The sequence below is a fragment of the Embiotoca jacksoni genome, unplaced genomic scaffold (genome assembly GCF_022577435.1).
Source record: "Embiotoca jacksoni isolate LCO1_2020_lvr unplaced genomic scaffold, fEmbJac1.0.p SCAF_22, whole genome shotgun sequence".
In the NCBI taxonomy this organism is placed as follows: domain Eukaryota; kingdom Metazoa; phylum Chordata; class Actinopteri; family Embiotocidae; genus Embiotoca; species Embiotoca jacksoni.
The window spans coordinates 1,322,815-1,344,030 of NW_027185363.1; the positions used below are offsets into that span (position 1 = coordinate 1,322,815).

At 41.7% G+C, this 21,216-nt stretch overlaps 1 protein-coding gene across 3 annotated transcripts in view; it reads left to right on the forward strand.

Annotated features, from left to right (window-relative positions):
* Window positions 1-323: 323 nt before the first annotated feature.
* LOC138202815 (semaphorin-6B-like) overlaps window positions 324-21,216 on the forward strand; it is a 28,851-nt gene continuing 7,958 nt past the window's right edge. Inside the window, exons 1-14 of one of the 3 annotated variants that reach the window (XM_069157101.1) lie at window positions 324-759; window positions 840-915; window positions 13,034-13,157; window positions 14,068-14,179; window positions 15,208-15,268; window positions 15,373-15,435; window positions 17,675-17,773; window positions 17,860-17,950; window positions 18,205-18,321; window positions 18,909-18,997; window positions 19,082-19,299; window positions 19,387-19,518; window positions 19,775-19,924; window positions 20,049-20,225. In XM_069157101.1, the coding sequence (XP_069013202.1) occupies window positions 719-759; window positions 840-915; window positions 13,034-13,157; window positions 14,068-14,179; window positions 15,208-15,268; window positions 15,373-15,435; window positions 17,675-17,773; window positions 17,860-17,950; window positions 18,205-18,321; window positions 18,909-18,997; window positions 19,082-19,299; window positions 19,387-19,518; window positions 19,775-19,924; window positions 20,049-20,225 (1,550 nt within the window). In that variant the 5' untranslated portion in view covers window positions 324-718. Of the gene's footprint in view, window positions 760-839; window positions 916-13,033; window positions 13,158-14,067; window positions 14,180-15,207; window positions 15,269-15,372; window positions 15,436-17,674; window positions 17,774-17,859; window positions 17,951-18,201; window positions 18,322-18,908; window positions 19,300-19,386; window positions 19,519-19,774; window positions 19,925-20,048; window positions 20,226-21,216 lie in introns of all 3 variants that reach the window. The other 2 variants (XM_069157100.1, XM_069157099.1) reach the window with 2 other exon arrangements.

A 21,216-nucleotide genomic window follows, 5' to 3' on the forward strand; every position in this document is an offset into this window, starting at 1 on the left:
TATTTGATCCTCTTCCTAAATAAGTGCTGGTGTATTTCTTGAACATATTTTTGTATTCCATTTTAAGAAAGTCTGCTATACATTATAAAGCCTGATTTATTTATATTACTAAATTGTCGCTATTCATGTTTTCCCCCCCTCCCCCCATATTCTTAGCTTTATGTTTAGGCTCTTTAACTCCACGTATTTTAAATCAAAGCGTCTATGTGTGTGTGTATGTGTGTGTGTGTGTGTGTGTGTGTGTGTGTGTGTGTGTGAGAGAGAGAGAGAGAGAGAGAGAGAGAGAGAGAGAGAGAGAGAGAGAGAGAGAGAGAGGTTCTCCATTCATCATTGATCCACTGCAGGACTGTGTTTCAGGGGGTGTGAATTATGGGCCCCTGTTGTCACCGTGCCTGCTCTGCGTTGAACATTTCACCTCGCCACTGTAAATTTAAAAAGGGGATTACGTTTTGCTGACTACTGATTTTAAAGCCGTACCTTGACCAAGTGCAGACAACTGCCCGCTGCCCCTGACAGAAGAAGACTTGATAGGGTGCTGCCTGCAATTGCAGGATTTGGGATTTTGCACGGGTCTGAATCAGGAAACCGGGAGAGTAAACGCATTCTGGATCTCACACCACGTCTAAAGGTTGCTGTTTGACTACGGACCCTTTCTCTCCAGGGGGAAGCAAACGTTTGTCAGTTAACTGGGCGTTTTGGACGCGCTCGGTAAACGGTGATGCTACGGCGACGCGCAGGAACCGTAGAGGGAAGAGACAGGTGAGGTGCGGCTGAGGAGCGTTATTTCAGAGAGCCTTTGGATAACGATCGCTGTGGTATCATCACCCTGTTCTCCACAGAGAGGAAGAGCGACCGGAGAGGGCGAGTTGGCGACTGGCACCTGCCTCAGCCTCCAATACCTGGCCATCTGGTGCGGTGAGTGTGCCAAATGGTGGGATTGAGAGACGGATATGTGCGAGGGAGACGGGGGGTGGCGGATGGGATGAACAGGTATACTGTATGTGCGCAATTGTATTAGTGCTACCAAAGGCGATGCTGCATCATTAGTCCTCTGGGTTAGCCAGTAGATTGTGTGTTTGGCACCGTCTGGACCTTTGTGGGCACGAGGTGGTCTTTGTGTCTGCTACAAGTTTGATGCGTTTTATTGGCAAATCATGTTCCTATCTTTGTTGCATATCATTGCTCTTTCACGTGTTGCATGGGGTCTTATAACATTCTTTCAGGTCTGAGTGATGTCTCAGCAAAAAGAGCTCACAATACACATAATAGCACTGCATTGAAGGGACGAGTACAAAGCCTAAGTCAAATTCTAATTGGATCCAAACCGGAGCATAGGTCGTGATCCAAGTGAGGTGTATAACCTTCTAATATTTTTTGTATTGTTCCCTTGTGTGAATTAAGGACATTTTTATTAAATGTTTGCTTAAGGTTTTCTGTTAATAAAAGTAAAGGTCAGATGTGATGATTTGGAAGCCATAAGTCAATTGATTATGTCATTACTCACTCAGCGGAGTAACTGGACAAATGCACAGGCACCATAAATGCACAGAAGAGAGGATATAATAAAGAAAAAGATGGTTATTGGTAATTTAGACAGGCTCCCTAAAGACAGACAAAAACTGGAGAAGACTCAAATGTGTAGTTTGAAATATGTTCAAAATGCACCTTGTACAGTTACAATAAGTTGTCACTTAAATTTTGCATAACCACGCTGCATGCTCAGAACCTCGATTGCATAAGTTAAATTCTCACTCACTCAGCTCTTAATGAAGTGAGTTTGGAGTTATATAGTTATATGTAATTTACTGTTTACAACTTCGTCCTTCGTCCTAAAAGCTATCAAGTTCCACAGAAGGACTATAACAGCTCCCAGCTGCTGTGGTTTATGTTTGTGTTTCTGTGTGAGTTGAAAGGCAAAAAGAGATGGCTGGAGACTCAAAATAAAAGAGGAGATGGAGAGACAGAAAACACAGACAGACAGATTGGGGATACAAAGGATAAAGTGTGTCAGATAGCAGTCTGACATATGGGATATACAGTGGGTGATCAGCAGAGAATGTAAAAGGCAGAAAAATAAATGGTGAAGCAGAGAGCGCAGAGGGAACGAGCGTTTAGGGAGAGGGGCTGCAGACAGCAGTCTGAGCGGGTGTGAATGGTTTCCCTGTTATCCCTGCTGCCCACACAGACAGCCACACAGCAGCCGTGTGAGCAGGTGCTAACCCCACCACACAGCAACGGCAGGGAACAACAGGTGCAGCCACTGTTTCCTTCAGCCTCCCTTTGGAAGTCCGTCTAACATAATCTCAAACAGCTATGCCACAGCCTTCTAACACCAAAACACCCACCGCCACATAGCGAAGGAAACCAAACGGATACTTCAATCTGCAGGAAGATAGCAAGCACAGGCCAGGCTTGAGGAATTCAATTATAAAATGAATTATGCTGTAAACAAAGTTGGAAACACTTGAAGCAATAAGGCAGAGCAGGCTGCAGGTAAAAGCAATCTACGAGTGCCTCAGGGTGAGACAACTGGCCACATGGACATTTAATGAGCTCTATTGATCACATAGGACCCTATTCAATCACATATGCTAAGCCTCAAACAGGGCATCCCAAGCACGGATTTTTTTTCTTTGGATTGAATTGCAGTTTAATACAGCCTACCACAAAGAGAGTAAATCAAAGGCAGATTAGCATGTTGGGGTTGCTAAGGAGCACATTTCTATAACTGTGAATGACAGTCTGAGTTCTTGTGCATGTTAAATAGAGTGAGATGAAACAGACAGAAGATGTAGGAAGGAGAGAGATGTTACCTAACAGCTTTTCTGTTCCTATTGCCAAGAGAACACGTCAAGCAACTGGCGACAAATTCCCTGTTTTTTACCTTCAGTACACAGAAAGGAACAGTCAGACACTCCTGGCTTTAACACTGGGGGGCCACACGCTGCCACTAAAGCAGGAGATCTCTAATTTGATTGACTTGTTTCCTTTTTGCCAACCCTGAAGACATATTATACTTCACCTACTTGGGTGGGTGAGCAGATTACTATAACTTAATATATTTTGCAATTGTATTGCTTGTTTACACCTATACTCACTGTAGCTTTCCTTGTTTTCACACTGTCTGGACATACCTACCCCACTGCTCTGCTGATGAAGGAATGTTAACATTCGCTTTTACAGTGTTTGCATTAACTTTAAGTTACTTTCATAACTCGATGTATGAATTCCCACCAAGTAGACAGGATTATTCTCTAATCTAATCATAAAACAGAGCAAAGTTTTGCCTTGTGTCTAGAGATTTGCAGAAATGCTTACTTTCCTCTAAAGCAGCCAGATAGAGCACATTATGAGGCTCCAGTTTCACTCACAGGGTGCCATGTTTATTTGGTGGAATTCTTAAGAACAAATTAACACTTCAAAAGGGTGTTGAAGTCCACAGACCTCAGGGCAATGAAATCAGAAGGATCTGAATGGGCAGGGCATCTGCTGGGTGACCCAGTCCAGCAGGGGCCTCAGGGAGTCATTCTGCAGGATTAACAGGGCCAAAGGGTCAGAAGTCACGCAGGCATACTTTCTTTACTTGTCAGAAACTAGCTCTTATCCTGAGACTGGTATTCAAAATAAACTCCTTCATACAAACATTCTCTGTGTTGATGTGAAAGGCTTTCAGGAGTCTAACCGGCCCTTTCCAATAAGCCCTTCCAGATGTTTTTGAAAAGGAGAGAAGCAAGATAACAGGTACCACACAAGCTGAGGTGCTTTACTCATGGCAAACTCAGCTGTAAATTCTCCATGGTGCCATAAACTGTACACCACATCATAAATGATGTTCAGGTGGCCAAGGTAGCTGCGCCATTTGGATTTGGTTGCTGCATCAGCCACATGTACCGTTGCAGTTATTTTCAATGTAAAACCCCCTCATATACTTTAGAGTGGCCATGCATCTTCACTTTTATGACCCTCTGTCCTCACTGATTCCTCCCCTGAGGTGCAGCTTCTTTTTATGTGTCCCTGTGCGCACTGTGTGGTCTCTGCACATGCTATAGCGCACTAACATGTGTTTTCATTTAGCAGTGTATTGTTCTTCCAACTGTATCACCTTAACAACCCCTCCGATACTGCCTCATCCAGGGGTCAGGCAGATAATTGCGTATGCATGATCTGGTGAGGTGTGAACATTAAGGGTACAAATATGCATATTTTATGTGTTTGTGTTGTATAGTATGCGAGGGTCATAAAACGTTTGTCTCTCAAATGAACCTATCTCTTTGCCTGTAACCGGTCGTCCGGTTTAACTGCCTGGCAGTCGGGTTGTGAATGATATCACAGCTGTTCCGACTCAAGAGAGATAAAGGTGGTCTAATCTCTTACATTCTGTGATCTCATTTACATCACAAAATTGCAAAGTGAGAAAATGACCATCCACTTCATGCTTTTACCGAAGCACTCACACGCATCTACACGCTCACACAATCAAGATAAGCAAATAACCAAGTAACCTTTTCTCAAATGCTACTGCTAAGGCACTTGACTTTTTACTGCTTTGCACAAAATGAATGGGGGTGTATATATTTCTTGGGAGCTTTGTCTATTTCTCATATTTTGCTGCTTTTGTTGTCCAATAAATTCAGCGAGCACCTATGCCAGAAGCAGGCTTTAGTTATGGCAGCTTAGCCAAAAGGATTTGGGAGACTTTTTTATTGGGAGATAAAGGCATTCGAGTCCTTTGTCTCCCAGCAAGTGGAGATAGTTTTGTAGCCTGATGAAGCTTTGTTGTGGCTAATCTTTCTTTCGCCTTCCTGTCCTCTCCTACATCCATCCCTTCTTCACAACAAACACAACTTTTGTCTTTTAATTATGGCTTTTCATTTGGAGCCCAGTCACAATTGAGAGGAGAGGAGCAAAGCAGCAGAAACGCAATTATACCTGCAAGGAGGAGAGAAGGCTCTCAGGGGAGTGTGTGCGCACGCATGCATCATGTGCATGCGTGTCAGTCTACAAGCAGGTTCCCTGGCATTTTGATATCTGTTGTGCAAAGACCACCTATTGTGAGCTATGATCCTCTTAGCAGGCTTCTGCCAAAAGAGCTATATTTACCTTTACTGGTGATCACAGCACACATAGAACCATGTTGGGAATATGAGCTACCTTTCGGCCTCTTTCTGCATGAGAGAAGGCACTAACAGAGTATGAGATGTATCTGACATATTTGTCTGGTATCACAGTTTCTTTGTGTAAAAAAACATTCCAGTTTTCAAGCTATAAGATTCTTTTTAAATGTTTAAAAAATAACAATGGTTTGTTCAGGATGAGGTTAAGAAAAAGAAGAGCTACTTCCAGGCACAGAAGTCGTTGACTGCCCTGTACAGTACGAACTGCAGCATTAAGACTGTGAAAAAACAGAATAATGATGGTATAAAAACAGGTCAAATCATAGATGAAAACCCCCCTCTGTCGCTGTCGTGTAATTAGACTGCATCTTCATTGTCGTCTTACGCACTGGCGTGCGTTTGACTCTGTGCTCATAGTGTGTGTCTGCGTGTGTGCACTGCATACTCATGTGCTCGCCTCTAGCTCAGAGCTGTGCAGTGAATGTATATGTGCTTACTGCAGTCAAACTCTGGTTAGTAACGTTTGCCCTTGCTGCAGCTTTGTACAGCACCATAAACGCTGGCGTATGTGCATGTGTGTGCGTCTGTGTGCGTGTTCTTTGAATTGTTTTCATGTGCATTTCTGCATCAGTGCACCTCTAGAAGCACATACGTTACCTGTTTTGTAGCCCAAATGTTGTCGTTTGCCAGTTTTTTGGTTGCTTTGCCCCCACGTTTCTGAGCTGTTTATCCCCCCCCCACCCTGTATGAACATGTCCATTCTCCATAAGCTGATAACTCACTGCATGCATAGACTACTGTGTGTCTGTCACTAGCAGCAATTTGGCTTCAGGCAGAAGGCCTGATTGGGGAAGAAGTCTGAGGGGAGCTGGAGCTCTCTTTGGCTAGCCTCCAGCTCTGTCCATCCTATTTTAATTACCTATGGCACTCACCCAGGGGAATATCTCTCTTCCTCCCTGCCTCTGTATCTTCTCTCCTCTCTTTTCCTTCATCTCCCTCCTCTCTTTGTGTTACCATCTTCTCCTCTCATCTCCGTCTATTTCATGACTCCTTCAGTCTCACTATCTCTCTCTTCTTTCTATCTTATTCCTTTTTCACACATAACCTAACAGCGCACAGCTGCGTCAAAGTGCAGTGGTAACCTTTTGCATTAGCATATAAATGACCCTGTAGATTGAATAGTATTTTAGGATATTTAACAGCAAAAGACAGATCCCCTTAACTGTGATTAGACCCGTTCTGAGGAGACAGGCAGCCACTTGAGGGAATATCACCTCCACCTCGATAAGATAAAGACTTGACACAGTGATTCCACCGCTGAGGAGCCCGTGATTGCATGTGTCTTTGTGCACATTTGCTCTTTACTCTGTTTGTATTTGAGAGCACGCAAACAGGCCCGTGTATCTGAATAGATATCACATGTAACCATTCCGAACTTGCTTCAAACTCTGAAGTCCCAGCAGACAATACTGGCTCATGTCATTCATAAAATCATAGTTATGTGGACATTTACAAACTGAGCTTCTTTTATAAATTACAATGACAATGTGAAATTAACGGACAGGTAAATGTTTTGGGAAATATGCTGATCTGCTGATACAGAGAATTAGCTGAAAACAGTGATGTCACTCTCCTGTCTGTATGTTAACACCACAGCCAGCAGCCAGTTGGCTTAGCTTAGCACAAAACACTGGAAAAAGGGGTGACAGTTGTCAAAAGGTAACCAACAACCCTAAAGCTCACCATTTATCACATTATAACCGAAGTGTAAAAACATCCATTCACATTTTTATAGGGCGTTTTAATGCTGGGATCAGTTATCGGCCAGCTCCACAAAGTCACTGCTCACAGCCAAGAAGCAAAGCGGCACATAACCCATGTGAGATAGTAAATGGTTGATCTTACCCTCCGGTTTTCTTTTAAGGCTCTTTGATTCCACGCTAACCTAACCTTCTGCTAGCAGCAACTTTCTATTTAACAGAAATTTATTTTAAAAAATTCCACTTGCAGGATCAATAAAGTATATCTATCTATCTATCTATCTATCTATCTATCTATCTATCTATCTATCTATCTATCTATCTATCTATCTATCTATCTATCTATCTATCTATCTATCTATCTATCTATCTATCTATCTATCAAAATGTCCAACTATTCATTTAACAGGGAAGTTACCTACAATATGCACAGAAAAAAAGCTATTTACTTGAAATACAAGTTTAGCACATTTAACATGTTTTACTCTTAATTGATCCTTTCACTTTTTACAACTGTCTTTGTAATACATTTTAAACATGCTTTATTTTGAAATAGAAAGGACTAACAACAAGCAGCAATGAACTACGACTACAAACATTTGTTCTCATATTAGATATGCTCCGCTCATGTTAATTCTGTGATTACCAGCATTTGTGTGTGAACTGACTCAAAGGTAGATTGTACTTAACAGTACTTTCACTTCAAGAGTTTTCCAGTTAATCAATTGCGGTGTTGATTTGAAATAGCCATTCTGGGTCGAGCCAATCTTTTAACCAGCATTCAGGAACGCTTTACAACATGAGACACCTGAGAGTAACATCTGTTAAGTTATCATAATCCACTTCATGGTGTTGTTAAGTTAAAGAAGCCTTCCGAATTCTTTCACAGTTATGTCTGCACAACCTTCTCTTTTTCAGCGGATATTTCTTTTAAGTCTATTAATGAAACGATAGTGCTCGTAGGGTAGAGTATACTGAAGTGTGAAGGTGACCCACTTCTCCCAGTTTAGCCCGTGTCTGTGTTTCTACCCTCAGGCCATCTTGCTTTATTCCGGGCTTTAACCTGCATACTGTCCTCAAGGAGCAAGTGTGTTACAAATGAGAGCAGGGTGTAAAGGATTCAGCCGAGTCTTCAGCGCCGATATATCCAGCATGAAGACTCGGTTTTACAGTTTGCAATTTTCTGAATCCAACTTTAACTTTCTGGCTCCGGCTTTTTTTAAACTGTAAATTGGCTTGTCATAATAATCCGGCTGAGGAAGTCTCTGAGATGCATTGGGGAGAAAAGCATTTTGAGAAAAAAAAGAGAGTTCTTCTCCGGCTTCATTTAGTCTGAAATCAAGTTTGTGGCAGCAGAGGAAGTTGTTCTCTTCAATGAATATGAATGTTTTTACATAAACAAGGAACAATAATCATAAAGCTAGCTCTCAGGGACTAATAGATTCAGCTACAATATTACATCTTTGAAGCAGAAATCCCATTAAAATAAGTCTTAGCAGGGCACATATTTCATAAATGCAAGTGTAATAAATGCATTGCTGTGTTTTCAGTAAACATATTGACCTAGTAATTTCAAATGAGCTACATTATGTATCCCAACAGTGTGTGGATAATGTGGAGACAAAATGCTTGCAGCTCCCCCATCCCCCTCCTTGCAGAGAGAGCGGGGACCCCCACTTCCTTATATATATGTCCATGTACGTGTTCATGCACACTCATTTGAATGCACGTGTTTGGGTTTAAGTGTATGCATTTGTGTGTGTGTATGTGTGTTAGTAAGCTCACACATATGTGTGAATGTACGTGTTAGAGGGCGGACGCGCCCTCCTCACGTTTACATCTACTGCAATAGAACATCTCTGCCTGGCTTTGCTATTGGTTGCTACGGTAACAAAGGCACAGAGTGGAGTGGCTGCAGCAGCCCAACAGAGAGCGAGAGGCAGAGGGAAGTAAAGAGAGAGAGAAAGATTGCCTGTAGACCTAATCACAACAAATGATTCAATGCAAGAAGCACAATTCAGATACAGTGATGAGTAAAATGTCAACGCCATTAAAAGATGGTCTTAGATCTGATTCATCTGATTTCAATCTCACACACACACACACACACACACACACATTTCAGGATTAATTCATGGCTGTACTGTAGTTGTGTGCAGCAGAGGTCAACGCTCTTGACGACAGTGCTTGTATTGGGTTGGGTTTGGTGAGCTGTGTGTCTGTTTCCTCGTGGTCAGTAAATGCTCCTCGGTGTGGACAGGGATGGGGCTCTTAATACTGCCTCTGTTTAGCTGGATGAAAGTGTATTGATCTTCCTCAGCAGCTTTAATAGTTGAGATGCCCTGTGCAAATATGAGCATGTCCAATGTACACTAAAAGCCACTGAGGCATTTTAGGATCATGGTTAAATATTAAGTAGATCACCATTAAATGGATATCATGTACATACCTTGTTGACATACTGGGGGTTGCATAGAAATTTCCAGCATGCTGCTTGCCCGCTGTCACTCAGCTGTGGCAGGTGAACAAGAGCACAGTGAGAAACCAACCTGTCCTGGCTGATAACTGCAAAACATATGGCCAAACTGATAAGAGGTGAAAGCAGGTGTGTATACTCCTTTGGATGACCTGCTGATTGGCTAATTATGCGGGTGTTAGCAGGTGATTTGCAAATGGGTTGCCTGATGAGGCTAGATTACACCGTGAGTCTGTCACCATCATTACATGCATCCCATGATAATGGTGTCAGTGTCACACCATTTAATCCTATCACACCAACATGATCTGACACAAATAGCATAACACCCTTTCTTCTCTGCGCTCGCTTGTCTCTCCTCCCTTGATTTCCTGATACTCATTCTGTCACCAGTCTGTTTTTTATAGTTTGATGAGCTGGAAGTCTGCGGCAGGCGGTGTCTCTCTTCCTCCTTTTCATCTTATATTAAAACCATCTCTATCTTTCATCTCTCTCTTCCGAGCTTTAGCTCAGCTGGGAAAACTCAGAACCGTTGATAATCAACCATCAAAGCGTTGCCCCAAACCCCATTTTACAGCCCCCAGTGTCAAAAATGCTGCCTTTGTCATGGCACTGTCCAGCAGCAGAGCTTTAATATGCTGGCCTTGGCCCAGGTTTATCTTATGGATCAATAAGCTTAATCAATAGGCACTCTAATGAGGAGGATTCATCAATAATTGGCCACAGGGTTGTGGTATGTTGTATGTGCAGTTTGCATATAGAGAGAGAGAAAGAGAGAAAAGAACAGTGTTTGCAAGCTTTTTAGCAGAATCGTTTTGTTTTTATGCAACCAAACAGTTTTATGTGAATTAAAATAGTTTGTTTTTATCTCTGTCACAGGTTTTAAACACATCTGTGGATGATTTGTCAGTGTTTTGAAAATTTAAGTACCATTGTGATCGGACTGTTTGAACTATAATAAAATATTTTGCTATTAATTTATAGTTTATTTTAAAAAAATAACATTATGGTTATAAATGATAGATTTTTACACTCCTATTATTATTATTACTTGTCTTGCATTGTATTGTTTTTTTAACTATACTTCCCATTGGGCTTTTATGTAAACAGAAATTATCATGAGACAGGCCATAGCTACAACTATCTCTACATATTTTGGCCAACTATTATTTTTATTTTGGCTATTTGGCAACATTAATTATGCCCAATCATCTGTTTTCAGCTTCTATTTGCAGTGTGCCCATGAACAGCTATAAGTGGATTAATTTACATTGAAGAAAACGTATATCTTTTTTCTGTGAATTCTAATTGAATTTATGGACATCTGTTTGTGACAGAAGTGTAAGTCACACTAAATATAAAAATATATAGTCTAGTGAGAAAAAGGAGTCTGATTTTTTTGACACAAACTGGTAGCAATGGGTTAGTGTGGCAAAGCTTATCCACACGATGGCTAATCTCGCTAACACACGGTTCAATTAATTTATTCCATCCAAACGTTCAGTCTAAACGAGGCAGTAGAATTTCATTTTAGGTTAAACATCACATTTGGGCCCTGCTCATGAAGTGGCCCTAATGAAATAAGGCTGACTCTAACCCTGACTCAATCAGTTCTAGTCTGGGGAATCCCAATGGAGAGTCAGATGAATCAAACCTTCCACCCCCCTTCAGGGCTCCTCCAATGCTTCTGATGAGGAAAAGGCTTAAAGATGTGAAACCTGCAATCTCTGGGCTTGAATTTCATTTGAAGTGGCCTCAGAGTATACTCCCCGGCCCACATCCCCTCCATGATGTTTTCAAACGCCCTGTCACTCAATCTAACGTAAAGTCTGAAGTGTTGGCAACACAGGTGACTGTGCTTGTGTATACAAGTATACTGTATGTGTGTTACATCAAGGTTCATCCGTGTGCTTCAAATAGCAGTTGTCATCACCGTAGCAACGAACACATCTACCTCTCTACCTTGTGTTTTTATCTCTAAAAGCAGTCGTAAGGTTGTTGTTTTTTATCTGGGAACAGATAAGATGAGAGATAGAAGAAGAGAGAGAAATGAAAGGAAGAGGTGGGTGATGGAGGCTCAGAGATAGAGGATGAAAGGAAATAAGTGGGGGGATGGGGAAATGTGAAACATGGCATTCAGGTTGATTTGATGGGAGCAGCATTGATGTTGCTCACATCTATCTCTTCAGTTTCTAACCTTCCATCAAACTTCACATTTTCCAGGATTTTAGCAGTGCTCTCAGCAGCCCAAGACAAATCCCGAACACTTCGCCCTGTACGCTCTCCTCATTTTGTCTTTTCTTCCCCTCTCTTTATGTTTCCTCTTCCCTTTCAAAGTATTCTCACGTCAAAGACAGCTCGTACTGCTACACAAGCTGTGTAGCTGAGCCACAGACATTTTGAGTAAATGCAAAGAAAAGCGTCCACATTCAAGCATGTGTTGGATGGTGTGGCTGCCACCATTTATATCTGGCAGTAACTTATGTGCAGCAGTATTATTCCACTGTCTTGGTTTTATAGGTGCATGGGATTCTGATATACACTGTGAAGGCTTGTTTTTGTCAGTTTGACCATTTATGTGTTTTTTTTTTAGCAATGTTATGGCTGCATATGGCAATATTAATGTGTCTGTTGGTCAATTGCTGTGGTCCAGCGTATCGCAATAATTATTGTATTTGTTGGCATGGAAATTTAAGCAGACTTTAATGGTCCCCAGAGGAAGCATCTCAATGACATCTCTTTGTTCAATACATTGGTCCTGGAGAACTATTGACATTCTCATTAGCCACCGATACTTTTTTTTAGTCTTAATTAACAAATGTAAGCTAATGATAAAAGTTTTGCGTGTTGAATATCATTCTTTTTAGCATGCTAGCGTCATCACTGAGCTACTTCACAGAGCCACCAGCACAACTCTAGACTCTTGCTATTTTCATGTGTCTGTGTATTTTGCCCAGTGTGACACTGTTGTGGCCTCTCACTTTTCTAAAAGACCAAAATCTGTTTCCTTCCTTTTCTTGTTCATGATTTACATCATTCTTGACTTTTGACCTTTAAAAAGACACAGTCCAGCATACTCAAGTCAGTCCCTTCATCTTTCCTTTTTCTCTCACTGTCTGGCTGATAAAGACCATCTATTCCTTTTTGTGGCTAATTACCCATTATACAGGCTTCATATGTCTGCACAGAAACACAATTAGTGAGAGGAGCATTACCACCCAGCGACTTGGTAACCCTGAGTGTTTTTGTCTCGGTGTGTTATATGGCTGTGAGAATCTCTTTCAATTCAAACAGTTTGACAATGGAGTGACATTTCTGACAATACATCCCATTACACCATGAGAGCAGACAATAGAAACACATTAGCTTCCTGCCGAATCCAGGTTTGTGGCAGCAGGCACCCTGCTGCACTTCTGACCCTGTCCTCTCTTCTCTCACGCAAACACACACACACACACACACACACACACACACACACACACACACACACACACACACACACACACACACACACACACACACACACACACACACACACAAAGACCTGTTGGTCAATTCCTCTGCAATGAGAAATCTGTCAAAATGTCAGTACACATCCTCACTTGCACTCTCACCCATGCACACACAAAGATATATACAGTGCACAATGAATTTTTTTGTCTCCCCTCTCTCTTTGTTAACAGTGCATGTGTGCTGCTGCCATGACAACTGTGGGTCCTCCCCTCACATTTCTGCTCCTGCTGCTTCAACTGGCTGATGGCTCATTCCCAGAGGAACCTAGTCCACTCAGCTACGTCCCCGTAGAGGGTACGTGTCCTTCCCCTCTATGTGTGTGTGCACGTGAGTGTAAGCACGTGCATGTGTGCATTGATGAATGGCTCCGCGATGGATGTGGAAATCGGGGGTTAAGGGTCAATGCCTTGGTGTGGAGCTGCTTTGGAGCTGCCCAGGCATACAGATAAAGGAAGAAACTTCACTCCACCTCTCTGTGGCAGCTCTGTAAATTAATAAATATGAGAGAGGAAAGAAGGTATAAAGGAAAGAAAGAAAGAAAGCAAGAGAGAGAAATGTGGGAGATAGCTGGATTGGATGGGGTGATACAGATGACGAGAGAGAAGGCTGAGTGTTGGGAGAGAGAAGGGGAGGAGGCCGGTGGAGATGGATCATTACGTCCGCTCTCCCTTTCCTGCAGTCAAGGACAGTGAGACATTTTCCCAATCTGTCTCCTGACGATGAGAGCTCCCTGTGGAGACCTCCACTTTGAAACTTTCTCATTGTCTGATAGTGCCACTTTCTCTCTCCACCTTATCTGTACTCTCTCATTTATCTGGCATGTGAAGGAGAGGGAGGAAATTGTAATTTTTTTTTTATAATGAAATAATAAATATAGTGATTACACAGTTTTTCTCATTATAGATCTGCATGCATCAACAACAGCAAAAAATACAAAGAGGATAAAAGCATTTCCGTGTGCTATAACTGCTATTCCATTCATCTGCCCATTATCTTTGTTTTCCCAAACACAAGTATCGAGAGTGAGTAAAGACATTATTAAAGTTAAAGTTAGTGAAGCTGTTTTATGGCCTGCCTGAGTACTTTGGGTGAATATAAATGGGAAAAGTGTTCTCTCTGTCCTCAGCTGTCAGAGAATCCTTTGAGCAAGGCACTTCATGTCTATAGCTTCACTTCTCTCGGTCTGTCTGTGTGTTCATGTCAGTGGTGAGGAGGTATCCAGTGTTCCTGGGCAGAGCTCATCGTTCAGCTCAAAGACAGGAGCTGCACATCCAGACGGTCCTCCAAGTCAACCGCACGCTCTACATAGGAGCCAGGTAACCAACAGCAACCGCCTCCAACCGTGTTGCTGACGTGTTCGCATTAATATGTTTTTGCTTTCATTTGATGCCACGGCTTCCATCTGCTGTCACTCTGCAGAGGACATTTTCAGTTTGTTCTGCTGATGATGAATTCATGCTTGTTGTTAAATGTCAAGTGAAAGCTGTTTGTGCACATTACTCTTGTACATGGAAAATAAGAATTGCCTTTTAGCACAGGTAGTCAAATAGCTGTCTGTGGGCTAACTACGGTCCTTTAGTAATAATATTTGCCCCTCCCCCCTCGTGAAAGTGTTCCCTTAAATACTTTACATTAAACTTTTAAATGATTTTTCACAAATGAACTGTAGAAAGCAATGTAAATAGAGTGTCCCTATAAATAGGAGTAAATATGATTGTGTAACGTCTCGTGTCTCCTCCTCAAGAAAGAGGCATGCAAACCTACAGAATATTTTGCCTTGTGCTCGAATGAAGTCTAAATTTGCCAAATAAATTCCACAAAAAAATAATACAATCCATCCCCATTTAACAAAATCATTTCAAAGTTCAAACACAATTTTAAATGCATGGCTTTAGCTTGTTTGACCAGAATAGATTTGTGTCACACACACAAACAGGTGGCAGTCTCACAGAAATGACATTCTGTAAACAGTTTGCTAATGTAACAACAACAGTACAGGTGTAAAAGAAATAGGACACTATTTTGTGCAATCTTAACTTTACATGTATGTATATTTAAAAAAAAAAAAAAAAAAAAGAGGATTTACATAGGCTTCTGCTCTGTTAACCCTTCCTTGACTGCATTTTATCTTCCAAAATAAAAGTTTTATATATCAGTTTTATTCTGAAATCAATGAAAAGACAAAAAAAAAACATGCAGGATTTTCACCTCTTATATAATACAGGAAAAAGCGGCCTGGTTCCAACCCCTTTCTTACTGTTTATATTGTATGTTAAATATGGCATATTATATTATTAGATTATTGTTATTTTGGGAGTAATTTGTTGTGTTGTGTGTTTCGTAGAGATGACTTGTACAGAGTGGAGCTGGATAACATGGCAGGTGATGAGATGTTCTACAGCAAGGTAGGAGTCGTGTTTGTTGCACACAATAATAAATTATATTGTTCACATATGTACATACAAGATAACACATACAGTGAGTTCTGACTGCGGTTTGTCTATTTCAGAAAAGGACATGGGAATCCAATAAGAATGACATTCGAGTGTGCCGGATGAAGGGCAAGCATGAGGTAAGATACATAGACAACACAGTGACTTTGAGATCCACTTGAACACGCATCAATGCTGTCTATCACATGCATGGACAGACACAACAGCTGTTACAGAAACCTTATTTCCTTTGGGTGCACCTGGATACGGTATTTACACAAATTTGATCTTGTTGATACAGAATCAGTGCATCGCTTAATCACGCCAGCTCAGTGAAACGTTATGTAAAGCTTGAGAGACATTTTTTTTATGCATACCTGCATTGTGCCACTTTTCTTCATGTATACCGCTCTAAGCCTGTGGGGAAGACAAGAAAGTGGGACAATTATGTGTGTGTACAGGGTGATATTTGACAATGTTGTGCAGTGTAAGGGAAATATGATCAAATCTGCAAAAGATAAAGATTTGATGGGATGGCAGGCCTGGTTGACAGGGTGGATACTAAAATACAAGCTTTATTGTACAAACGTAGCAGTGCCACAGGCAAAATGCAATCTGGGTGGAAAAAGATAGAGAGGCAACAGGAAACATTATAGCAGAGAAACTGAGCAGAGAGAGTGACACTGCCTCGGGGAGGAAACTGTAATTGAAATCAGTTGAGGGAGGGAGGTATAGGTAGGGATGTGTGGGTGGAAACACATGAGGAGACTGGGGCAGCCACCAGGTAGTAAGAATGAGGTGGAGGGATTCAAACAGCACAGATGAAAGAGGAGATGCTGTAGGAGTGAAAAAGCTCGAATCAAAGCTGTGATAAAAGTGGAACAAAGAGAGGAGGGGGAAGGGGGAGAGATGCTAAGAATGTGAAAGTTCGTTAAAACCGTCTCACTCAGATAATGAGATCAAATTATTAAGCTGGGGGTAAATGACATTAAGTCTTCTAGTAGTGGGCCACAGTCAGTAGACAAGGCTGGATACTATAGCTTCTGTAGGTGTGCAGCATCACCTCAGTCAAGCGATGACAGTTTCTTGTCAGACACTTTGACTTGTCATTGCAAAGAAAGCACAAGTACAATACTAATACTATTAGCTCATAAGCCAGTTAGTTGTGTTGTGTATTAGCTGTTAGCGAGCACAAGCAATGCCTGCACAATAAATCTGAAACACCTCAATATAATGGAAGCATTACTGATGTTATTGAAGGAATAGTTTGACATTTGAGATTACATTTATTCACTTTTTTTGCTCACAGTTAGATGAGAGGATCAATAACAAGTGTAAATGCGTAGCTTGGAGTGCATGTTTTCCCGACTCTCCGTGGGATACTTGCTGTACAGACTAATGAAACAAAGTGTAACGTTAATTGGTGAGCTGTAGGGGTGTTGGTTGGTGGATTTTGAGTACATTTGGACAGAGCTGGGCGAGCTGTTTTCAGTCTTTATGAAAAGTTTAGCTTTACACTACACACATAGTGTCAAATTAATGCAGAATAACACTGCAACGGTCAACTGACTCAATATCACTATCTGCCAAACGTCTCACTAATTCACAGGATTCTATACTAACACTATGCATGCTATACTCGCACACAAAAATAAGCAACCACCTAGTAAAAGGTCTTAGCAACAAGGTGAGAGTGTACAATCTCTCTCTGGAGTTATCAAGTGGTCACGTCCCTTCACCACTGTTTCATTCGGCCCACCAGTGTTTCATTAGGCCCACGACACCTCTGGAAAGGTCAACAGCAGTCCTGGTGTCCCACAACTGCTCTGAAGCTAAAGGCTGATACCATTCTTTTGATCTAATTCTTGTCGAGAAACTTATTACCTTTATCTCCCTAAAAATGTCCAAACTATTCCTTTTAGTTACTTCCACTTGTGATTTTCTGATGAACATATCTGGTGCTGTATTAAAAAAAAATGTCTCACTTATCTACCCACAGAGGTTATTTTATTGTTTTTTAGCTTCATATCTTCATATATTGTTGTAAAATACTATCACAAAGCAACCAAAGGGATAACAGTGTCACCAAGTTTCAGATTCACGAGTAGCGTCTTTAAACTTCAATCAGCAGCCTTCACTTTGAAGACTACTAAAGTCCCCATCCTATTGTTGCTCCAGATGGAGTGTGGCTGAGGGTGTTATTTCCTCTTAGGGTTGTTTTAAGCTGCTTTTTTCATATTTCACACTGGTCGTCTTCTTTCTCAGACTTTGTAGTGTAGCTTTTGTTAAAAAAAAATGTCTTTTTTTCACATTGCCCTGCACTTTATTTTCCCTCTTCTTCTCTAATCATTTCTTTTTGTTGTTGTTTTTTTCCTTCAGGGAGAGTGTCGTAATTTCATCAAGGTTTTGCTCAGCCAGCACGGTGGCCTGTTTGTATGTGGAACAAACGCCTTCAACCCACTGTGTGCCAACTACACTGTTAGTATCCATCTATTTGTCAGCTGGTCATTTTTTTGTGCATCTGCCAGTTGGTTTATCTATATCATTTTTTTTCCCTGTTGCAGAGAGACACTCTCGAAATGGTGGGAGAGCCTGTCAGTGGGATGGCACGGTGCCCGTATGACCCAAGGCATGCCAACGTGGCTTTATTTGCAGGTAGCATCTCGATTTTGCACTAAAGATGAAGAATTTAGTCTTTGTAGGAGACATCAGACTCGACTCCAGACATTGAAATGTCTGTGCCCTTGTGTTTACCTTTAGAAATGATTTATAGTCCGACCTCTCGCTGCATTGCTTGTTTGGTTTTAATCTTCCTGACCTTGTGCTATCTCTCCATCTGTATCTTCCCCTTCCTCTTCTTCTTAATCTCCTCCCTTCCTCTCTCTCGGTGCATCTTTCTCTTTCAGAAGGAAGCCTTTTTACCGGCACTGTGACAGACTTCCTGGCCATCGATGCAGTGATCTATCGTAGCCTCGGAGACAGCCCCGCCCTCCGCACAGTCAAGCACGACTCCAAATGGTTCAGAGGTACTTTTAGAAACAGACACATTAAAAATGACCCTCCAGAGCCAGACACCTTCAATAGATAATCAGCAAGCAAATAACAGAAACAATCACCATTATCTTCAGTACTCGACGAAAAGAAAATTGAACGGCTGTGGCTGTTTTTTATAAGTGGCTCACAGGTGAATAAGACCATTTTGGGGGGGAAAAAATAATAAGCCACATACAGCCAAACCAGACATGATTAGGAAACCTTTTAATAGATTTATTTTAAGTAGAGCGCAGTCAGCCAGATTGATGTATTGAGGTTGGTCAGACTCTACAGATTCAGGGTTTTAACAAGCCTCGGACCGAACACTGGGGTCTGTTTTCCATGGTGGAAAATCAAGCTGCGGAAGGTCAAAGCTGGAACAGTGCTGGATGAATAAATGATAAATAATATGTATCCTCTTGTCCATGATGATAAAGTAAACAGTACATGAATGTTTAATGAGCGAGGCTGGTGGACAGCAGCGGTTCATGTTGATGTGGTTGTTATTACAGCACCATGTCAGGGACTTTGGAGCGTTATGCGAATGCGTCGTCTAACAGGTTTTTTTTTTATGTTTCAGAGCCCTACTTTGTGAGCACCATGGAGTGGGGGCCTCATATTTACTTCTTCTTCAGAGAGATGGCCATGGAGTTTCATCATCTGGAGAAGGTGCTCTCCTTCTTTCTCTCCTTGGCTGCTTCCTTTATTCTCTCCCCTCTCAAATTAACCATACCTTCCTCTTTCTTACTCCAGGTGATGGTGTCCCGTGTGGCTCGGGTGTGTAAAGCAGACCTGGGTGGCTCTCAACGTGTTCTCGAGAAACAGTGGACCACGTTTCTAAAGGCACGGCTCAACTGCTCCGTCCCGGGAGACTCCCACTTTTACTTCAACCTCTTACACGCCACAAGCAACATCATCCACATGCAGGGACGGGACGTCATCCTGGGTCTCTTTTCCACGCCACCTAACAGGTACTAAGACACACAACTAATATGCACACAAATAAAGACAAACAATATGTTTTCTCATTGCTGTCTTCTTCCCCTCATCTCTGGTAGCATCCCCGGCTCTGCGGTGTGTGTGTTTGACATGCAGCAGCTGGCTCATGTCTTTGAGGGTCGGTTTAAAGAGCAGAAATCCCCCGAATCTATTTGGACACCTGTACCGGACGAAGCGGTGCCCAAACCAAGGTATTGCTATGCCAAGTGTATGCGAGGAGAACTTCAGCAGAATACTGCAGTGCTGCAGCTAGCTGAGTCTCTGTCTCACATATAGTCTCCCCTCTTATGAGCTCCAACTGTCAGTCACTCTACAACTTCACTATTCAGCAAATATACTAACAGCCTCCAGCAGATGAAAAAAATGAACCCCTCTGGCTCCTCTCGTCTTCTTTCTTTTCTATCTGTCTCTATTCATCTTCTTCTCTTTCTCTTTCTCTGTCTGCAGGCCAGGAGGATGTGCAGTGCAGGGATCCAGATTTAGCTCCTCTACCACACTGCCAGATGAGGTGCTGAACTTTGTGAAGACTCACCCACTAATGGACGAGACTGTTCCGCTGCTCGGACATAGACCCTGGGTGGTCAAGACTATGGGACGGTACACAGAATGACTCAGCTGTTTGATAGCATCCCTCCAGCTCTTTATATGTAAAATCTAAAATAGTTTGCATTAATGCCTTTAGGAAGGATAAGACCTCATTTATTGATTTATGTCTTTCTAGGTACCAGTTGACAACCATGGTGGTGGACACAGAAGCTGGCCCCCATAAGAACCGAACCGTCTTGTTCCTGGGCTCCACCCGAGGGACCATCCTCAAGTTCTTGATGATTCCCAGTGGAGATTCATTCTCTCACAGCAGTGTGTTTCTGGAGGAGGTGGAGGGATTCAACCCTGAGAAGTGAGTGGGACTCAAGAGCTCTTTGTTCTTGATCTCTAGTGAATTACAATTCTTGGCATATTGCTCCAAGTATATCAAATCTCACAGAACCTGCTTCCAGTTGATAACTCTGCTTTTCCACCCGAGAGCTGTCTTCCATTACACTTATTTGAATATCTGATTTTGACATTTTTGAAGCACAGCTCACAGTAAAAGCCTATTCAGTTATTTCTTTGACCATATCTGTTACAGGTACATTCACATATATCATATCCATTCAATTACTCACACAACAAACCAATAATCTCATCGTCCACCCATGCCAGGTTATCAGGCTGCCAGGCTACCAGGCTAATCTGCTACCTGTGACTAAAAAACACCTCAAGACATAGCACCTGTGTGCAAAAACGCAGGTGCCACAGGCAGTTAGTGAGTTACTCAGCATGTGAATATGTTCCACTAACATTGCAGTCCACATCATCTTCATGCACTACAGAAAATACAGTTTAAGTACCTGACCATTGTAGAAAAGTAGGATTTAGCAGCCAAAATAAAAGCAACAGTGCCTTGCCTTGATATCTAACTTTTTGTTGTCATTTTGTTCCTATTTTAGTATCAATTAATCTGCAGATTATTGTCTTGATTAATCAATTAAGTGTTTAGTCCAAAATATTTCAGATAGCGAAAGATCTTAATTTTGCAGATCCAAGACGACACGTTTAAAGAGTCCAAAGAGCCCAAATACATTTTTTTGTCATATGTGCACTTTTGAGAAGCTGAATAGAGAATTTTTCACATTTTGTCTTGAGAAATGAAAAAATTTCAAATTAAAAGAGTAGGAATTAATAGCAATAGCAGTTCAATTTCTGACTGATTTATTTGCTCAACATCTTAGCTGTTTAGCTTCTTTATTGCTGGAGTGATCCTAAATTATTTATACACTATTCCTCATTTGGTATCATCCAATCTTTTGTGGCACCAGAAAATCTTTGCAACTTAGATTTAATTATTG